At 35.3% G+C, this 16,198-nt stretch overlaps 1 protein-coding gene across 4 annotated transcripts in view; it reads left to right on the forward strand.

Annotated features, from left to right (window-relative positions):
- Positions 1 to 16,198, forward strand: part of LRBA (LPS responsive beige-like anchor protein) — a 398,303-nt gene that overhangs the window by 65,914 nt on the left and 316,191 nt on the right. For all 4 annotated transcript variants that reach the window (XM_032187390.1, XM_032187392.1, XM_032187391.1 and 1 more), the window contains 8 exons: positions 6,808 to 7,797; positions 8,744 to 8,919; positions 10,188 to 10,341; positions 10,750 to 10,930; positions 12,201 to 12,328; positions 12,658 to 12,765; positions 14,222 to 14,393; positions 15,015 to 15,459. In XM_032187390.1, the coding sequence (XP_032043281.1) occupies positions 6,808 to 7,797; positions 8,744 to 8,919; positions 10,188 to 10,341; positions 10,750 to 10,930; positions 12,201 to 12,328; positions 12,658 to 12,765; positions 14,222 to 14,393; positions 15,015 to 15,459 (2,354 nt within the window). The remainder of the gene's footprint in view (positions 1 to 6,807; positions 7,798 to 8,743; positions 8,920 to 10,187; positions 10,342 to 10,749; positions 10,931 to 12,200; positions 12,329 to 12,657; positions 12,766 to 14,221; positions 14,394 to 15,014; positions 15,460 to 16,198) is intronic.

Consider the following 16,198-nt stretch of genomic DNA (forward strand, 5'->3'; position numbering starts at 1 on the left):
TCCTGTATTAGTGTTGCTTGGTGAAAAGAACAAATGGTTTTGTGGTTAATAATAGGAAACAAGTAAAGAATAGTGGACAAGTTGCCTTTTTGACCTTTCAGGTTCCCCAAGTTTTGAAAAAATGTAATGATTTACGCAGTATAATATGCTCCTGAATTATTTCAGGGTTTTAAACTACTGGAAAGAACTAACATTTGCTTATTTTGGGCTCTTATATGTATTTTATTACTTAAGAAGTTGCTTCATGTTATCGTATGAATTGGTTAAAGAGAAACATTTGGGTAAATTCTGAATCTTTTCAGTAGCTCTAAAAATTTTAGTATGACTCAGAAATTTTAATATGTGCATACTACAATTTTACTGTCTGTTAAGTGGAAAATATTTTATTATTTTGTTCACTGATCTAAATAGAGAGAAGTATAATCTTAAAATATTACTACTTGAAAATACAACGTATTTCTACACAGTTGTTAGTTTTCAGTCCGAAGTATGATTGTAATAAACATTGGTAAGTGTTAAGTAAATTTGTATGGTTTTAGGTGCCCCACTCGTGTAATGCAAAAGAAAGAAAACTGTGTGTAGGGCTTACATATGTTGTGTTTGCCTGATTTTCATCACTATGTCAGATGCAGGAAAATGGCAAAAGCAGCAATGATGAGGTGGTGAAGGAATTAATATATGATGGAAATGTTAAAAACAACAACAACGACAAAAAAACTTGAATTTGTAGAGAGGGAGACATGGCTCAGTAGTTTCAGAAAGTAACGGTCTATCAGCATCTCTTGAGTTCAAATCCCATTGGCATTCCTGAGCTGCTGAGAATGGTTTTCCCCTGGTTAGGAGACGGTCTCCTACAGTGGTGGGGGCAGGAATGTTTAACTCTAAGGCATTTTGAAGGCTTCAGATGTTCTTCATCTGAGAAGTGTGTCTGCATTGTCCTGAGGGAGAAGCAGAGGTAGCTAGTCAAGGGGGTTATTGTATTACTGTAGGTTTTCGGAAGCAAAGCTAGGGGAGGTACAAATTACTTACAGTAGCAGGATTGAAATACTTAAATATGGGGTTCATTCTTATGGTGTAAATAGCTATTCATAAAAATATTGCTTTTTCTAGATCTAAATGAATCTCGGGGGAACCACCTGATTTCTGGTGAGCAGAAAGAACTTCATGAGTAGAATGTGCATCCTCCCTTCAAACTGTGATCCTGATCAAGTTGTCCTTTTCTAGTTGTTCCCTTGTTAGAGTTTCTTTCGTAGGTGGCATATGGAAAGGCTTTTCCTGATCAGTACCCCTGAGAAGGAAGTGATTTCATTATTCAGCAGGCAGAATAGTTGGAAGGAGGGATATAAACCACTGATGGGCTCTTAAGAATGCAGCATGTATGGTTAATGCAGAGCTCTTCCATCTCACTGTTCACTCAGTTTGGGTGAATGGAACGTCATGGCTAAAGGCAGGAAGTTAAAATTTGATTAAATTGAACTGAAAGTAAAGACTGAAATGGGAGGTAGGAGTAGAGTGAGCAAAGTAGACTGAGAACTTAGGAGGAGGAAAGAACAGGATCAGGTGAGTTGATGGAGCTACGCTGAAGCCCTAAAAGAAGAAAGTATAAAAGATACCTACCTTTTGTTGAGAAATGCCAAAGGCCTCAAAAAGAAGAAATGGGGAAACACATGGGCAGGGGAAACAACTTTGGGGGGGGGGGGGGGGGGGGGGAAAGTAGCAGACAGGTATGAGATAGTCTTCCTAAGAGGACTTGAAGAGAAAATGTATTCTCAGATGTATAACTAAATGGAAAAGCATTGGAAGATGGGAACTGTCTGCAGCCCCAAGAATTGTTAGTGGCCTCCTTTGGAGTTGCTGCAGTTTTTGAGACATACCTCTGTACTTGCTGCTACCTGTGTTTGTTGTGGCTGTGGGGACCAGAGGAGAAAGCACCTCCATGCCATAACTTATGGTCGCTTCTGCAGGGCTTCCAACAACATATGGATATGTAGGAGAACAGTGACCAGAAGGAGAGCTGCACAAGACCTCTAGCTGGGTGTTAAAACATGCACAGTGGTCAACACTGCATTTAGCTACAACATATTTTTATTAATAATGAAACATCAAATGGGCACAAGGCGCAGTAGTATTCCTTGGAGACTTTCACTATTGAACTGTAGGAAAGTTGGCAGAAATTGGAATAGAAAGGAAATAAGTACCATGAGAAGATAATGTGCTTATGTCTCGTAGTTTAAACAAACTGGAAGTAATAAGTGCATTAACAAAAATGAGTGAATGTGTTTGGTATGCTGTTTCCAGTTGTTACTATGAGGTGATGTAACACCACCTACTATAGGCATAGTAATGTATACCTTGACTAGATTTGAAAATAAAACACAGCCAATATATAAATTTCTCCCTCAGATAAACTAAGACTTGTACCAGTCAACATAATTTGTATTTGTTTTTTTATTCCAGCAACTATTTGCATGCATATTCTTTCTCAGGTTGAGGAGAAAAAAAGTAATAAATAAATAAATAAAATATTGCTACTTAGATGAAAATACAGGAACATGAAAATGTATTGGTACGGTAATTTTCACCCTGTTGTTTTTCACTTTTATGTCGGTGAATGCTTTTTGAAAGCAGCATGGATGACTCCTAGGAAGTTCTTATATGTGGTGCCCTGCATAATAAATGTGAATTTGCTTTTCTTGTCTGTCTAACATAACTGTTCAGAAATAACCCTGAGATTCCTCAGGTCAGTAGGTTATAGACTGTAAGTCAGTGTACGGTGCACACTGCACCTTTATATCTTTCACTTCACTGAATTGAAAATTAGGTTTGATATCTACAGACATTGCTGCCACCAATCTCAACAGACCTGTTTTTGTTTGGGGATCAGTATCCACTTTTGAACAGTTACCGTTGCTAACGGAGAAATGGAAAAACAGGTCAATAAAGTCCTTGTTGAGATCTAGAAAGTTGTAACTCTTTCTGGAGTTATGAAGAGTTTATTGATGGTATCAGCAGCACAGGAACTAGTTTGCACTGAGCAGACTATAAGGAAAGAGCAGTGCGGTGTAATTGTCTGGCCTGTCTGGGAGACTTTCCCTGCCTCTACTCTACAAAATTGCCCACCTGATAATGGAAAAAAGGACAAAATCTTAACATGTAGTTAAAATATTTTCTGTATGTTCTTTAAAGCAAATGTCAATCATCTTAACCTTTTTCCTTGCTGTACGCTAATTTTTCTCCTTGCCAATTAGTAAATGTTGGATGTCAAATTAAGTTAAAATTAATGGCAAAGGCAAATGTTGCAGTTATTAGCTCACAAGTGTTTTTAGCTACTGGTATGTAGACATGCATTCCGAGCGTTGCAAACAGCTATGGATTACCCATCAAATGATGGTGAAGATTAATGATTGGCCTTTTAGCTCACTAATTTAGAACAATTTCTAGTAATTAATTTTGTATTATCAGCTTTACAGTTGCAAAGGCCTTAAGGAAAATAAAAAATGACTTTACTTAAGTACATTTAAGGTTTTCCAAGCTGATAGTAGTCTTCTCAGTTGTTGCAGGTTTGCAGGTCCTAATGTTTAATACTTTTATATATTATCTCTGTCTACTTGTATTTAATAATTTCTGTTTAATTTTACATTCTTGATGATACTGCTTTTGTTAATCTTAAGTATTTTCTAATGGGGTGTATTGTTTGGCTTCAAACTTGTGTACTTCATAAGTGCTATGACACAGAACAAAGTATGGGGGAATTTTGTTCAATGTCTTCATTGTAGTACCACTGTATCAAGCCAAACGACAATTCAATATAGTAAGCAGAACTGTTTAGACATGCTTGTTGAAAAGTTGGATTTTGCAAATCAATGTTTTCTAGTTTTTTTTTTGTACAAAGGAAACCCCAAACCTGACACACAAGTTAGAAAAATGCTGTCGTACAGGTAGTTGGCCTTATTTTGTATATTGCTATTTTAATTTGAACATTATTTGAAGCACACTGTTCAATCCATTAATTATTAAATGATATAAATCTTTCTGATGTTTATGGTGGAATTAGAAATGGCTTTCATTTTGAGGTGGCTTTTCTTGTGTGTGTGTGATGTGCTCCTGTAGTTCTGTGCTTTCTAATTTTCTTTCAGTGTCACTCTCCTTGCAGTTTCCTGCTTTGTTCTTCAATCAATATAGATTCTCATCAGATTATGCTTGGATTTATTTGCCCAGAAGTTTACATTGCCCATCTGTAAAGATAACAGTTGTCTGTATTGACCTTCTTGCCACATTCTTTTTGGTAGTAGCAATTAACAATCTTGAAGAGCACAGTTTGGTTTTCAGAGTGTTGCAGGAGGTTGCTCTATAATGCCTTCCAAACCATTGTTCCCTGTTTCAGATGAGACTGTAAAATTTTACTGTGTCCCTCTGTCATGTGGTGTATTTTTAGCTATTGACTTAACGCGGGCAAAGAAGATGTGCTGCAAAGTTGGTTGCATCTCTAACATAAGCAGTCATTACAATTCATACTTATTTTACAACAGACTTTGCTGGAAAAACAAAATTGCTCAGTTTATTGCTTATGATTCACATGTTAACATTCAAAATTTATACAAACACGTATGGTACCACTTTGACTTCAAGCACATGTAGGTTATTAGGAAAAACAAAGCATGCAACAGGAAACTCTCCTGAGAGAGAGTAGCATGGGATGATTTTGATTAATCAGTTGAAAGTATATGCCAACAGTGTTTTCATTTGTTGACTCTTTTTGAAGTTGTTACAATAAAGCTTTTTAGTAATTGTGGAAATGGAGGAATCAACAGAGAGAGGGAGAAGAGCGAAAGCTGGCTGTAGATCAGCTCAAGTTGTCAAGTTTCCTTCTACTCAGTAAAGTAATGTATTTCACCAAAAGTATCGTCTTTGCCTAATTGTGTTTTTGAACATTAATGTCTAACATTGCTTATTAAGATCTACTTTGGGTTGTTTTTGACATCTGGGCTTTGGTGTGGTTCAGAGGGGATTTGGAAAGAAGTATTTTTGAAATTAGAAACAAGCAAGCAAACCAAATCGAGTTAGCGATACTCAGCAATCAAATATTTTGTAGATCATTGTGCCAGGTGGGTGAATCTTTAGTTTTTTGTAATCATTCACTTTTTTGTTTGTATATAACAGATATGAAACTAGTATGGAAAGACTTTTTTTCTAAAACAGAACGAGGATTTCCCAGTTCTGTTGCTAGAGACTCAAGTTTCAGTTACTTCAACTTGAGCAAATAACATGCTTCAAATAATGTGTTAGCAAAGTATACTGCTCCTACAGTACATTAACAAACTATTTTTTCCAGACACGTTAAAGAGCTAATATTAACAACACAACTTGCTAGAAATATTAATTGTTATTAATATTATATTTTATTTATAATTTATTTTCATTATTAATATTAATTATATTTATCATTAATTAACAATACTAATCTTTTCTGATTAACTAGAATTTCTATTACCTTTTCAACCTACGTATTTAGCTTTTGACTAATGCGTTTGAGAATTTAACTAAGAAGAAAATGTACATTCATATTTAATAAAATGTACTACTCTATGTTGTTTAAGGAAAATGTTTATGATGAAGGAAACAGTTTAAGAGAAACAAAACAATATGCATCTGCAGTTTATATGGGGGAAATGTTGAGAACTCAGGTTATGGTTTCTCAGCTCTCTCAGAATAAAGGGAATAAATAGGCATTTCTGATATAGGAGAAAAATCTAAATCTCAAACAGGTAACTATGGATAAACTAAATTTGATAACAGAAAAATAAAAGCTTCAGTTAAGCAGTGAGATTTTTTTTAGCACCAAGTTATTTGTTTGGGCAAATGACTTTTGTCAGTATGTATACAGAGAGTTTTTCTACCTGGATTTTGTTTTGTATACATAAAAATATTTGCTTATTTATAGGCTGTCTCACTTTAATCAGGCTTTGTAATTTATTTATTTATTTATTTATTTTAGTCAGAGTGAATAGCAGTTTGAGGCAAAATCCTCTGCAGAATTTTAGGTATCATTTAACAGTCCCCAGGATTTTGGCTTTGTTACATGATTCTCTTTGCTGCTACATTTTCAGATGTTTTTTGTTTGTAGTTTTTTTTTTTTTTTTTTTTTAAATATAAACTGCTTAGAAAAGATTATTCTTCTTTGCCAATTGTTGAGAATGGTTAAAGTGCTAAAATGATGTGAAAGTCCAGCCACGATAAGTGCCCCTGTTACTTATTACAAAGCATCCCCACTTACAAAATGTTGAGATTATCAGCTAACTCAAATCTGGTAATTCTCTGGATGTTATATTGTTGCATTTCTATTTGCATCCTGTACAATTAAATGAATGCAAGTAGCATGGATAATGCAAATCACAGATGACTGTTATTATCAAAGGAAATAATACCAGTGTTAATTACAAATATTAAACTTCAAATGTTTTAACTACTTCAAATGTTTTAACTTCTACCAGAAATATTCTCTAAAACTGAGTAAACATCTTAGTTCCTGTCATTGGAGTCATTCTAGGATTTTTTCCTTAAGGTACTTTTTTTTTTTTTTTTTTAAGTCAAGAATATCAGATACCCTTAAGAAATTCTTGCTGTTGGTTGAAGCGATATATGCAATATGAAATTTATTTTTAACCTTGTATTAAATGTTATCATGAGGACAGCATCCAATACAAATTTGTGGTGTAACTCCATGATTTGAACAATGATTTTGAGTTTTTCAGAGTAAATGGTCATCGGTATGTAATTTTTAATGTACTTCCAACTCTGTTCTTTTAGGTAACATTTGAAATGCACAAAGAGAGTCTTTCTCAAATGTACAGGGAATACCAAGAAAAAGGAGGTGAAGAGAGTGCAATAGGTCCTTCTGCTCCAATAAGAACAATTTCTGGAATTAGCAAAGGAGCAGAAATCGCAAGAAAGCAACAGTGTTTGGAGATAAAAGAAGCTGCTGCTGCTGCGGCTCCTTCTTTCCAGGATGATATGGAGTCCACTACTGAAAAAAGTGAGTCTGATGGTGACCTGCAAACACATTCAGCGTCTGAACAGACAACGGAGGAAGACAGGGAGACTGAACAGGATTTAAAAGCAATGCCTAGTTCAGAATTTTCTCCAGAGCCAGAAGCAATAAACCCCAGTGTTTCAGAAATTAGTAGTGGACTAGCTGAAGCAATTGAAGATTCTCTGAGCAAACCTCGGGAACTTACAGAAGAAACAGTAGCTGCTTCATTGGAAATAGAAACTACTTCGGAAGGAGAAACTCGTGCAAGTCCAGAGGGAGTGGAAAAATTAACAGTAGAGATGGAGGATGAGGATGACTTTGTTGATTTGAAAGAGGAAAGCAGTGTGACTCTACCTTCAGAAGAATTTGCAGAAACAGACAAAAAGCATAGCTCCAATGAAAATCAAGTGACAAAGCAGGAAGAAGTGACAGAGAAGCAATCTGAATCTGTGCTTTTAAAACCTCAGGATAATGTTGGCATGAATGGGAAAAAAGAAGAACTGGCATTATCAGAAACAGCAAATTCTGCAGCTCAGGAAGTAGCGACTCAACTGGATTCAGAAGGGAAAAAGAAACTGGAAGAAAAGACTGTTCCTAGTGAAAAATCAGCTGAAAAAGGAAATGCACATGCAGCAGAGCCTGCTGGAGCATCTGAAAAAAGAATTGCTAAGCTGGATGTTTCTAGTGTTGCATCAGATACAGAAAGACTGGAACTGAGAGCCAGCACATGCCTAGAAGCACCTCTGCCCGCCAGGTCCATACCTGAGGTAACTTCTACCTGTCTTTTGTGTGCCTAGCTTAAAAATAAAAGGAGGTGGACTTTTTGTGAGTTATGTAAAGAACACTTTCAACCCTTAATTAAAACAGCTGTAATTCTTACTAATTTGTGTACTGTGAAGTTTCTAAACTTGCATTCTTTGTCTAGCCACTTATGGATGTTGGTGGAGTATTTGGCTAGCTGTATCTTTTATTTGTGTCACTGCTTCCATTCCTAAGTTTGAAGAATAGAAACATTTATGTATTTTGACATGATTTTATTTAGAATTTTTCTGCTTTTTTACTTAACTTTCCCTTACCTCTTTTCAGTCTAATCACTTACATGCACAACTGTTACAATTATTGATAAGCAAACAGTACTTTTGTGGAAAAAAAACAACACTAAAGTTCTATGATATCCTGATGGAACTTGTGAAAATATTTTTTACTCTGGCTTCTCTGCAGGCACACAAAATAGATATTTTTGAAACTAAAATTTGATGTGGTTATCACTGTCATGTCAGCCTACGTTTTAATGCAAGTTGAAATTTGGGCTTCTGTTGTCTACTGCTGTGGTTTTCATGATTTTCACTGCTTTTCATGGTTGAATGGTCATGTATTTGAGTACTTCCCTTCTGCAGAGATACCTGCTAATGGATGCTCTTCATTCTGCACCATTCTTCCTTAAAGGAGGAAAAGCATTGTCTACAGCAACCTATACTCCCCTTGTGGTAAGGTTGAGTTGCTGCTTGTTTATGCCTAGACTGACAGGTGTGGTAGTGCAGCTGTAGACTAGTATTTGTGTAATAGTTTGAACTTTATTTGTACCTATGTGCAAAGTCTAAACGTGCAGTATGTATACTCTTAAGTCTGTGAAATGCCATTCAGTGTATGCCATAGAAGCCAATAACCAGGGTGTGGGGATTTTTTTTTTTTGTCTACGAATTGTGTATTCAGAGCTCAAGACAGCAAGATTCTTCAGGACAAGAGCTAGCTGCTACATCAGATGGACAGAGAAGAGACTCTAGGTCAACTGTGTTCCGTATTCCTGAGTTTAAGTGGTCACTGATGCATCAGCGCTTGCTCACAGACTTGCTCTTTTCCATTGAAACAGATATACAGATGTGGAGAAGGTAAATTTATGTGCTTTCCATGGAATGATCTAGACAGGCATTTCAACAGTAGTTAACCTGAGGTTTTGTTGAAACTGCATCAGAGTCGCTCTTTGACTTTGAAGTCTGTACATCTGGTATTTTACTCATTATTCAATAACCTTATTTCTTCTGTGGCCTATACCCAAATATTCTTAGATTTTGTTTAAAGACTCCTTACAAACCTAAATGTATATTGGTGCAGACCCTCAACCTATATTTTGGCTGACCTTCTAGCCACCATTAAGTCCTGATAGCAGTCCTGATGATTTCAAGTGGACCATGATTTTCATGTTCCTGATAAAGGCGAATTATCTTTTACACATATCTAAGTATGGACTAAAAAAATTCTATCCGAAATACATGTACTATTTACTACTTCCATATTTACACAGATCATGTTGCTGCTTTATTAGGGTTCTGTGAACAGAAGTATTCTAGTTATATGCATTTAAAAATGAATTTGTAATTGGTCTGGAATGTAATTATCAGGATGGTTTTAGTAAAAAACAGAAACTTTGAAATCAGTAATAATTCTGCATTTTTAAGTTAAGATTTACTAACTTAAATGAAATTGTCTATTATCAGCTTTTAGTACTGAATGTCAAATTTAAATTGAAATGTATAACTGAACTGACCTAATAAAAATGAATGTAGGAATGAATAAATAGTTTTTAAGTGATTGAAATACAATTTCAACTGAGGTGGATTTTTGTTTGACTGTCATTTTAAAGTTGTGAGTAAATGAACTGCTCAGGACGACCTCAGATATAGCTAAATACATTTCTAGTGTAGGTTTTGTTTGGAAAATGTTTCCTTTTTTTTAACTGGATTTGTTTGTGTTTTGTTGATTTTAATTTCTTTGTATTAATATTTAATAATAAACCTTTTTTCCAAAGATTTAAGTTAAAATCTAGTTTGTACCTCCAGGAAACTATTGTATTGACAGATACAGTGACTTTCACTATAGCAGATAACCATAGAACCAGCCTAGAATGCATCTTTATCCAAATAATGTTTAAGCATGCATCTTGATGTTTTTAGCAAGCTGTAATCTGGAGAAGTTTAAGAACAGAAGGGGAAGGTGTTTATAGGTTTAGGCTAAGGTACATCAGTTGAATCTTCTGGTGATATTTGCTGTCCTATTCCTAGCTGTTTTATTTATTTTTTAAACAAAGATGCTAAAATAACACAAATACAGCTGTGTTCTGCAAGTATTTTTGTGAAACCTGCTTCTTTGTTTTGGGCAGCCATTCTACAAAAACTGTGATGGACTTTGTGAATAGCAGTGACAATGTCATATTTGTACACAACACAATTCACCTCATCTCTCAAGTGATGGACAACATGATCATGGCTTGTGGCGGTATATTGCCATTGCTGTCTGCTGCCACATCGGCTACTGTAAGAAATTTCATTTTTATTTTAAAATTTCTCTTGTGGGTATACACCATTCTTTATGTAGTATATTAACTACTGTATCTGTCCTTTTGGGAAACAGGAATATGAAGGGGGTGTTTCCACAAATATCTTTCCTTCCTTTGCTATTTCCACGCTTTCTCTAAGATAAATTGGGTGTCTGCCCTTGTTGCCTGATGAGATAAAAAGAAGTCGCTTAGCTTCATTGTCCCACAGAGGTCTGGAATACGATTAAATCTCAATACTAGTGATTGTTTCTAGAATATGATGAATTGCTACTTTTGAATTTGACTGAAAACAGACTTCCAACATACATTTTTCTTAATTTGATATGTACGAATTATCATCTTTGTAAAGAAGTAAATGTTGCTTGCAATTTTTTCCTCTGTGCAGCATGAATTGGAGAATATTGAGCCGACTCAAGGACTTTCAGTAGAAGCATCTTTAACATTTCTCCAGAGATTAATCAACCTTGTGGATGTGTTAATTTTTGCAAGCTCTCTTGGTTTCACTGAAATTGAATCTGAGAAAAATATGTCATCTGGAGGAATTTTGCGACAATGTCTTCGTCTAGGTAAGTAAATAAAACCACTTAATAAGCATAGGAGCTTGCTATCATGAAATAGTTAGCTACTGATAGCTTGTTCTTTTATTTTCTATTTTTTAAGTCAAGACTAAATTTAGTCTAAGATGCCTTGTGATCTCTTACTATTTTACTATTACTCTACTCTATAATGCATATGCATGGGTTTTTTTTTCTTCCCTTTAAGAAGTTTAAATAAAACAAATGATTGAAGTAAGTTTGGTAGCCTGACTGTTGTGGATGTATATTTTCATTTTACCCATGAAATTTTTTTTTTCCAAAGTTCCCTAAATAATCGAGACTGATAATACAGGATCACTAAGAAAAAAGAAATCTTGTACCATGTATAAAAGCATGAACATTCCCAGGTTTACCTTAGAGAAGAGGTTTAAATCTTGTGTTCAGAAGGTGAAGGAATAGTGAAAATTAGAGATGTAAACTTCTAAAGGATTCAAAGTGATTAGTAGCTGTATCCAGAATGGTAGTATGTTTGTATCAAATTAGATTGAATGAAAGTGATCATTACTTAAAAATAAAATAATAGTAATAAAATCACAATCTCCATCCAGTTAATACAGGAGAGTATTCATGCCAGTTGCATGCTGTAAGATTTTGCAATGAAAAGTTTAATTTGCATGAGTGCCAGAGCAGCTCAGAGCAACAACAGTAACTAGCCTTCCTCTCCCTTTCTAGGCAATTAAAACTTTGTGCAGGTAGAACAAGATTTATGGGATGCAAACAGGTATAGAGGTGGGGTAGTTCTTTTTTCCTTTGAAAATAATATTAGAAGACAAAACAGGTACAATTTGAAGCTTAAAAAAAAAAAAAAAGAATGTCATGTAACGTAAGAATGTTTAGTCCAAGAGCATTGTGAAACAACTATTGACATGTTTTACTAGTGTATCACTTCTTTCTTCCTTGCTAGTCTGTGAAATTTAGCTTCTTCACCTTTCCCAGCTCATGAGATTGAATGCATGGTAAAATTTCAGTGAGGGATGAAAAAAGAATGTAATAATGCTAACGTAATAACTTTGAAGCATTCATTAGATGTAACTTATGTGTTGTAATAGTTGAGTATTAATTATTGATGTATTTTGAGCATTGTTTTGCAACTATGTAAAACTTCTGGAAGCAAAATATTTTTACTGATGTGCTTAAACTTTATAGCTTAAGTAATAAACAGATGTATTATATATCTCTGTAAGAGATATAGAGAATACTGTTTCCCAGGGTAATTCCTAACATTTCTTTTCCCTTCAAGTATGTGCAGTAGCAGTAAGAAATTGCTTGGAGTGTCAACAGCATGCACAGATGAAGCCTGTTGGAGACCTTGCGAAGAACCAAAAAACAATGCAGGGCTTTACAGGAACAGGAAAATCCACAGCAAAGGTAAATATGTGCTCTACAAGAGCACATTGTAGAACACCAAAGTTAATAATCATTACTGTGTGAAGAGGGATAGACTTTTAAATTTATAACTGTACTACTGATACTTGAATAGAGCTGAAGAACATGAACACATATAACCTTCCACGGTGAAATAATTTTGTCACAAGAAATTTCAGATTTCTGTTTTCCCTTAAAATATGAAATGCATTTGTGACTTTGTTCTTCTAGTTATGATAATATGATGTACAGTGGGGATTTGTACATGTTTGATTGTTCATAGAATGCTTTTAAAAACTGATTTTGAAACAATTGCGCTTTTTTTAAAATAGAGTCCAGTGGACATTGTGACTGGTGGAATTTCTCCAATACGAGACCATGACAGACTTCTGCAGGACATGGATATTAATAGACTTCGAGCAGTAGTTTTCAGAGATATAGTGAGTTACAAATTATGTTGTACCTAGACTTCTATTTGCTACATGCTTGCTGTGTTATGCAGTTGTCTGAAGTTGAACTGACTCTCTGGAATTCTGCCTATGGCTTTCAAGACTCCTGTATGTTAAATATGTTGTTTCTAGTACAAATATATTCTTCCACATGCTGTACGTAGACAAATTGTTTATATATGCTATGTATCAGGAAGATGTTTATGTATACTTTTTGATGAGTATCTTTCTAGGTAGTTATGACTTAGAGGCCATCTGTAATTCCTTTATGTCCCCTCAGAGGAATCAATTTGTGTGTATGTGCTGTATATATGCATATGCTTTTTCGGCTTGAATCGACTAAAAATAACTTTGCTGTATGTCAGCAACTTTATAGCTGATATTGAGGAAATTGAGATTGATTGCTAAAAAAAAAAACAAAAAAAAACCCTCTGTAAGCAAATACAGTAGCTACAATGGCTCTGAGTCATCAGCCACAAGCTGGTATGCTAGAACATAGTTTACAATATTTAGAGTATTTAGCAAGTATAATGAATGACCCAATGGCTTTTGTGCTATCCAGAATAGTTTGGATAGAACTATTGTTTTTCACACTTACAGGCATTACTGATTGAAACAAACTTCATTCAGTACAGTATCACTGTTCAAAAGAGTAATGAATAGGTAGTTAATCGTCTGTACTGGTGGCAACTAAAATAATCCTAACAATGCAATTTTCAAAATTGAGCACATCTTATATTCTCACTTTTTTAGTTTTAAAAAACAATAATTATGTCTGTTCACATCAGGCTGCATAGGTCTTTCCTGTCTTTCAGTAGGAGTGACTGAGTACCCTGAAGAGGCACTTGGAATAATTCACGTTAAAATGTTGTAGAAAGATTTAAAAAAAACCAAAACCTTGAAAACGTTATACCAGTAATGCTAATGCGTATTTGCCTCATTTGTTTAAATTTAACATATTCTACATCCAAATGGACAATCTGAGGATGAAATAAAGTAACTTGGATTCTGGAACTTATTCCACTTCCTTCACTGATATATAATAATTTAGAAATACTTTTTCAGTTTTCTTGAGTACACTTGTCTGGTACTATTTCAGCAAATGTTAATATCTTGGCAAATATGAGTAATCATGCAGTAGAGGAAACACCTGTAAATAAAGGGGACCTAGTCCCTGCACTAAGTGGAAGCATGTAGTCAAAGCACATAACCTTAGTCAAAGTTGTCATATATGAAAAATGAAGGGATTAGTGCCACTTGAATACAATTGCTGTATTCTCCAGCTTTATGGGTGAGGCAAATTGTGACTAGAGAATATTGTTCTTCCATTGTTGACATATCAGCTTACTTTCAGTCTGTTTATGGTAGCGCTGGGCATACTTTACAGAAAAATAAGCATGCTGCTGAAATTGTAATAGAAAATCTGTGTGTGTGTCCTTTTCTACAGGAGGATAGTAAACAGGCTCAGTTCTTGGCTTTGGCTGTTGTATATTTCATTTCTGTGCTCATGGTTTCAAAATACAGAGATATTCTGGAACCCCAGAATGAAAGAAGACCACCGAACCATAGCCAGTCGTTCAAGGAATCAGAGAATGAAAATAATGGAACTCCTGCTACAGGTGAAATGGTCGTTATTTGGCTAAATGTAGTAATGTGGCTGATGCATCTTAAATTTCTGTAGAAGGCCACTTCAGATTGTACAGAAATATACGCTTTATTTATAACCGCCTAAATAAATAACATGGAAGTATCCCATTTCCCTCTTTCTCTTCTGAGAAGAATCTTATAAATAAATAGAGGTGTGTAATCTCACTGAAGTAGCTAAGCATTCATGAATGCTTATTGCAGAAAATTGCTACCTTGCTTAAGGTCAAGCATGCATAAGTGTAGACTGGCAGTTTTTTGTGTCCACTGGAAGACTGTATTTTTCTTTCTGCTGCTACTCGTTAGGGCAATCAATTCATTTTCATTCTTTGACTGAGTCAGTATTTTCTGTTTCTTTTTTCTCAAATTTTGGGTGTTGAGACTTTTTATGCTTCTTAGAAATGGGAAGGATTTTCTTCTGTTTCAAGTTTCATATTAAATATTTAAATACTAAATCTGTAGGTAGGCAAGAGGAAGTAGTTATAACTGTGTTATTTCCTTTGTCACCTATTAGTGTTAATTTTTTAGGAGCATTGTAGTGAATCCAGTCGTGTTAATAATGAACTTCAAATTTGTTCTGTCTCTGGTATGAACAGATGTGGAAAACCCATCTGCTTCTCTCACTGCTTCAACTTCAGCCTCCACTGAAGTTTCAGAAAGTACAGCATCTTTACGAAGAAGGGACTCTGGTCTTGGGGAGGAACCAACTTCAGGGCAAACAAACAGTTCAGTTGGTGGTGTTGAAGCAGGACCTCTGAATGTCAGTGCAGGTCCAGATGCTATCAGTGAAGTACTTAGCACTCTCTCATTAGAAGTAAATAAGTCTCAAGAGGGAAGAAATGAGACAGAAGCTGAAGATAGTAAGCCCGCAACTTCTGTGCCAGCTGCAAAAAATGTTAATGTAAAAGACATCCTGAGAAGCTTGGTAAGCACACCAGGTGATGGGACAGGAGTGGATCCTGCTCTTCTGCCACCAGCCTTCCTTGGAGTACTTGGTGATGGAGGTGCTGAGCATCATGTGCAGTTCCATTCCTTTGACAGGTAATGTAACTTCTAAAATATTTGGACTATTTCAGTTTGGTTAAGCTATCTGGATGGAATAGAAAACAAATCACACATAGTTTCAGCAGATCTCACGTACAGTGTCATCTAGTACTTAATATAATCAAGATGCTCTGATACTTAAGTAGAACCGTTGCCTACAAAGCCCACTGACCTCAAATGGGTTCACCATGAAGATACTGTGGTATTCTCTACTATTCATGGGATGTTTTGTTGTGCTGGAAAACGACTTGTAATTGGGTTATACTTGAAAGTCACAAAGCCATCACTTTTTTTTTTTCTTTGAAAAGTTGACTATTCTGTCTCCATGCCTGTTACAGGTCAGAAGCAAGTATGGTAAGAGGGCCAAGAAATTGTCTAGAAATGATCACAAGAGTAAAAGAAAAGATTGAGCGTAGGCTGCTCTCTTGTCTTTCCTGTTTTCCTATTCCTAACTGCAGCACTTTCAGATGTTTTTTGCCTCCTTTATCCTCTGCTCTGCATAGTGTTTGTTAACTCTCCTCTCAATTGTCTCCCTCTCCCTATCATCCTCCCTCATGATCATTGTGCTCTGACATTTGAAGTGTCTATGTATTCCAGTGACATACTTACCAAATCTTGATAGATGAGGTGCATTTATTCAAGCAGATAGCTTTTAGAAATACCAAAGATAGACTGGTGCTTCTTCAGGAGAGTGCTTTACATTTGAAAAAAAAAAAAAAAAAAATCCGAGTGTTCT

The sequence above is a fragment of the Aythya fuligula genome, chromosome 4 (genome assembly GCF_009819795.1).
Source record: "Aythya fuligula isolate bAytFul2 chromosome 4, bAytFul2.pri, whole genome shotgun sequence".
Taxonomy (NCBI): Eukaryota; Metazoa; Chordata; class Aves; order Anseriformes; family Anatidae; genus Aythya; species Aythya fuligula.